This window comes from Octopus bimaculoides, chromosome 14 (genome assembly GCF_001194135.2).
Source record: "Octopus bimaculoides isolate UCB-OBI-ISO-001 chromosome 14, ASM119413v2, whole genome shotgun sequence".
NCBI classification, from domain to species: Eukaryota; Metazoa; Mollusca; class Cephalopoda; order Octopoda; family Octopodidae; genus Octopus; species Octopus bimaculoides.
The window spans coordinates 17,017,866-17,023,816 of NC_068994.1; the positions used below are offsets into that span (position 1 = coordinate 17,017,866).

At 37.5% G+C, this 5,951-nt stretch overlaps 1 protein-coding gene across 1 annotated transcript in view; it reads right to left on the bottom strand.

The window, feature by feature from the left end:
- Positions 1-5,951, bottom strand: part of LOC106879818 (uncharacterized) — a 64,882-nt gene that overhangs the window by 2,076 nt on the left and 56,855 nt on the right. The window contains exons 16-17 of the mRNA XM_052973030.1: positions 4,488-4,622; positions 2,101-2,237 (exon numbers count right to left, since the gene is read on the bottom strand). Of these exons, the coding sequence (XP_052828990.1) occupies positions 2,101-2,237; positions 4,488-4,622 (272 nt within the window). The remainder of the gene's footprint in view (positions 1-2,100; positions 2,238-4,487; positions 4,623-5,951) is intronic.

The following is a 5,951-nucleotide window of genomic DNA, read 5'->3' on the forward strand; positions in this document are numbered from 1 at the left end:
AGAAATTGCCTATAATTTCGATTTCTGAAGTATTGAATTTTTTAAACTCCAAATTCTCACAAATTTAAATATTCATTGCATTCACTACATTCAATTCTTCATGAATTTAAATATTCATTGCATTCACAGCGGAGAAGATTTTAATGTTTAATAATAAGCACTATTAATTCGTTGGAGGCCACAGTTTACATTTTTATTTGCAACAGTCTCTCTCATTCTTGCTTGCCTCTATTTTCATTAATGATAATTTAATAATTGCTATATAACTTTGATACGAGGCACAATTTCCAGAATATTATCAGTTTCCAGAGTTTGTTAAATGAATATTTTTGATAAAATGAAAAGTCTTTAATATACTGGTATAATTTTTTTTTTTAATAAAGAAGTGATTTTGTTGGTATGGCTACTTGGAATGTTATAAGCCTTACACTAACTATGTGATCTCTGCTATTTCTAGTATGCTAAACAAAATAGTTTTTAACGAGCTTTCATTTATATATAATATACGACTGAGAAAGATAAGTTAGCAGCAAAGGCACAATGGCAGAGAGAAAGACAAGCAACTGAATCGGATAAAACCAGGGCAAAGTGACTAAAACAGATGCCTGAATATGCACGAAGACACAAACATGATTCTGTTTCTGCTACACATGACCGACTGGGTATCTTGAGAGGAAAATATTCTACTTCAAAATAATGGTGTCAGATCACAAATTGTTGATGCAACACTAAAGAGATTTTTTCTTTGTGATCACATGGAAGTATTGGAGCTGACAACCAATCTAAGACGTCTTACAGAAGGTCATTCTGCGGAAAGAGAGTTTGCTAATTACTTTCTTGATGTAGGAAATGGTAACATTTCTGTTGAACAAAGCCTAGGTGAATTCAAAATTAAACTACCCAATGTCCTTTGCCTTGAAAGTGGTACTCTTTCAGATCTATGTGATTTTGTATAAGCTGACCTCAAAAATAACTTCCACAAACCCTGTGTGGCCTGCAAATAGAACCATTGTTACTCCAACAAATGAAGCAGCACAATTTGTGAATGATTTTCTGTTGACCAGGATCCCTGGTGAGCTAAAAATATACAGAAGCTCAGATACAGTTGATAATGAAACTCTGTACCCAATCGAGTTCATCAACAAACTTACACCATCAGGGTTTCCACCACACATTCTCAAACTGAAGAAAAATGCTTCTGAGAAATTTAGATGTTACTAATTAATGGACATTGCATTGGTACACGCTACATCATTGTCAATTTACATGATCATGTTATTGAGACTGAGGTTGCTTCTGATCCTTGTGCAGGATCAACTCTGCTAATCCCAAGAATACCACATGTATCTCAAGAAATGGAATTTCCATTTACATTTACATGCAAGCAATTTCCTGTCAAGCCAGCTTTTGCCTTAACATGGCAACAAGGCACAGGGACAGACTTTTGAACAAACTGGAATATATCTTCTGACAACAATTCTTCTCACATGGTGAACTGTATGTTGCATTATCTAGAGTTCGAAAGAAGGCTAATGTAAAAATATTGGCTGAGAGAAATGGAAAAATGTAAAATATTGGCTCAGAGAAATGGAAACAGTAGCGAGTTTCAGTAGAATTAACACATAAATTATATGTAAAGTAACATATATTTGTGTGGAATTAAATTGTTTTGGCATATTCCAACACATGCTGAATGAATGATATCGTTATATTAGATCATTTTAAATTTGGGTATGTTTGGAAAAGTAAGGAAACGTCATTCCCATGAATTCTTACAGCACCAGACGTTTGTGTGTGTCCATCCGGCCGTCTGTCCATCCATCCATCTATCTATGCACACCTATGTAAGTTCAACCAATTATTAATGTAAGTTCTACCAATTATTAATGATAAATATATATAACAGACTGACTCTTTAAAAAAGAGAGATTATGACATAAAGTAAAGAAAGCAATATTTACTAAGCAAGTGACCACTGTTATACAAAGAAATAGAAGCCACAGAAGCAACAGCAGCAACAGAAGGAGGAGGAGCAGGGGGAAGGGGAGCAGGAGAAAAAGAAGAAGAAGAAGAAGAAGAAGAAGAAGTTATTTTACTTACTTCCCCACCTGGTCAATGACACTTATAACATTCCAGGGTGCAGTACTTGAATCCCTGGTCATATTGGATCTCTCCTTTGTCACATGGTTTGTAACCTCTACCAGAGAATCCTGTAGATTCACCTCAATAGCAAATTTCTGGTAAATAATAATAATAATAATGAGGATAATAATGGTGATGATAAACAAGTGGTGTGAGCACCAACCTTTACCAAAAGCAGGGAATGGTTAGGTGAAACTCTCATGGGATATGCCAATCTACACAGAGAAGAAGCTGCAACATAACTGACCAGATATTACTCTCCTACTGAAGAAGACCAAAGAATGGATCTTGTTATAATGTGGATCCTTGTCCACTTGTATGTTATTGTCCACTTGTACAGATATTCTATAGAATATCTGTAGAAATGTGAATCCTTGTCCACTTGTAATATTCTTGACAATGACTGTAAAACGTCTACCTTGACAGTAAATTGAACTCGTATATATCACATAACTGACTCCAGCTGAGAAATTGTACAACTCTACTACTACTGACTTCTACTACTACAATGACTGACTGTCTAGCTTTATAGTGGCTGGTTCACACCGCTTGTCATGGCTTCTGATCCTAACTGATTGCAAGTATTAACATGTACATGTTTTGTCTGCAGCACCTTCCTTGCATGCAGATTTTGCAGCAGAACTTGCTCATCAAACAAAGCAAGGATCGACCATGAGAGAAACCACAGGAAGAAAAATGAGTACTTAAGAATATTCCCCACTGGTTAGGCCATCTATCAAGATGAAAAGAGTTAAATATTTTGTGTGTACTTGACATAGTGTAAGTACCTTGAGAGAAAAGTTGGACCTAAGAAGCATCAGTTGTGGTGTGCGAGAGAGACGATTGCGCTGGTATGGTCATGTGGCGAGAATGGATGAGGATAGCTGTGTGAAAAAGTGCCACAGCCTTGTGGTTGAGGGTACCTGTGGAAGAGGTAAACCTAGGAAGACCTGGGATGAGGTTGTGAAGCACGACCTTTGTACATTAGGCCTCACCAAGGCAATGACTTGTGACCGAAACCTTTGGAAATATGCTGTGCGTGAGAAGACTTGGCAAGACAAGTGAGACCATAATCTGTGGCCTTTACCAGGGGTGTAGCCAGCCCACATATGTGTACCTATCCTTCCTCCTGCTTGCGAAGACTTGTTGAGGCAAGTGAAATCAAAATCGAAAATTGAACCAAATTCGTTGACTGGCACCCATGCCAACCTTCCTTCATTGGACACTAAACTCAGCTTGCGAAGACCTGTTGGGGCAAGTGAGGTCGAAACTGAACCAAATTCGATGACTGATACCCATGCCAGTGGAGCGCTAACAGCACCATCCGAGCGGGATCACTGCCAGAGCAGCGGTCTCACTTCTGTGCTGGTGGCACGTATAAAGCACCATTTGAGCATGATCGTTTCCAGCTTCACCTTACTGGCACTTGTGTCGGTTTGGACTGACTCCTGTGCAGGTGGCACGTAAAAAAACACCATTTGAGCGTGGCCATTGCCCGTACTGCTGGACTGGCCCTCATGCTGGTGGCATGTAAAAAGCACCCACTACACTCTCGGAGTGGTTGGCATTAGGAAGGGAATCCAGCTGTAGAAACTTTGCTAGATCAGATTGGAGTCTGGTGTAGCCATCTGGTTCGCCAATCCCCAGTCAAATCGTCCAACCCATGCTAGCATGGAAAGTGGACGTTAAATGATGATGATGATGATGATGATGTGTGTGTGTGTATGTAATGTATATGTAATAAAATTGATGATAATTGTTAAACATTTGAACTGTGGTCACCCTAGCTATTTTTTAAGGTATGGTGTATCTTGGACAATGTTATTCAGGATATATGTGTCTTCATTTTTAAGCAGTAGGATATGTTTTGGGAGAAAATTGGCTGCTATTTCTGGTGGCTTGAATGACTATATTAAGGCTTCCTCTTTGGTGGTGAAACAAGAGAGATGGAGGATAGTTTGGAGAGTGTTTTGTTGTTTATGTACAACGTGAAGCTGGAAACAAAACAGTCAGTAAATACAGTGGCTTTATCAGCATGAGAACTTCTTTTTAAGTAAATCTGGTTGAGTAGGGATGACGCCAGAAGATTCTTAAAATTAACAGAGAAAATATGAAAAAAATCACTTTTTTTTCATATTTCAAATATGAAAAAAATCACTATGAGAAAATATGGAAAAAATGCTTGGATCAGGAAATTAAAATGTTCGAAATTCACTGTCACTTAAAAAACAGGTATTCCTTGTTAAGCCAAATAGCCGAGTTAGGTACTAAATAGAAAACTTAAGATCTGCCAATATCTAGACTAATACAATTAACTGATGAATAACAAATAAAATATGACTCACCTCATCTCTTTCAAAGAACAGTGCCACACCATTAGCTTGATGACTAACTTTGATAGATATTGACTTTACAAAGCCAAAGTCTGGAAGCTGGAATGCCTCGGAACGTTTTGTGAATTGGATGCATGATAACCACAACTGGATAATACATGATTAATTATTAGAAATGTGAATTAATAAGTTTTACATTCGACAGAGATAAACAACAAACAGATAGATAAAAAGATCTATATCTATATAGCTGAGTTTGTGTGTGTGTTTGTGCGTGCTGCATCTATAGAAATCCACACCTTACAAGATAGCAATCTGGAGTCACACCAATGGATTCCTCATGGTCGAAAATGCCTGGAATCGGCTATTTGTTTTTTTTTTCGTTGCTTCTTACCACGTTAATTTTTGCATTAAAAATAATTTTAAACCATAAATTCTAACAAGTTTCAAGTCGCCATTATTTGCAAACATGAGTTCAGTCCCCTTCTAGCAACGGTGCAAAGACAGAGAGCAACAGAGATAACAGATTTCTTAAATTTCCTCTTTTTACTGCTCTCTTTATCCACAAGTAATTTGCATATTTGCTGAATCCGTTGCTCTACTCATACCTACATATAGCTGGTCGTGCATGAACATGGCAGACAGCAGTAGTTACCAGAGCAAAAATCATCACTGTTCACTGTAGACATGCTCCATCGCAATCGATCAGCTATTATTTTGTAAACAATGTTACGAAACGCTCCACCATGGCTGCAGTCACATGACAGAAACAAGTAAAGCAATAAAATCTATGCCATTTTCATCCCGAGCGAGGCTGGGTATCTCTACTAGTAGATAAATAAATAAGTGTGTGTGTGTGTGTGTGTGCGCAGTTGCATGAGATTCTGCGAGAGACTCTGAGTGGTACTTGTGTTGTACAAGCATTTATCACTATAATCCAATGAGGTACAAATGTCACTTCATGGTAACGTCAGTCCTAGGGCGATGGAAGAATAGTGATGTATGCAGACCAAACCAGTTGGAAGCACACAGTAAGTTACAACGTTTGTCTGTTACCTATGCTTCTCAAAACCATGCAGATTTGCAATGGGACTGAATAGTCATCTGAGAGGTCTTGGATGGAAAGTCAGAAATGCCAGGACAATAAGGAAGCACAAGGAGATGGCAATCATCTGTGAAGATGGATCAATCACTATGTATTTGTGTGTATATATAACTACACTTGGCCTGTTGGAGATTTCTTCTTCGCCTACTTCTTTGGACTTTTTTCCTCTCTCCTTTCTGATGAAGAGCTATGCTGGAAACTTTAAACTCTCCCCTTTCACTGAGCATCAAGCTAATATTCTTCTTGTGTTTGTCCTCCTTTTCGTTGTTTTTCTTTTTTCCATTTTTTATCCATTTATTTGAATTTTTTGTTTATTTGAACTGACTATATATATATATATATATATATATATATATATATATATATATATA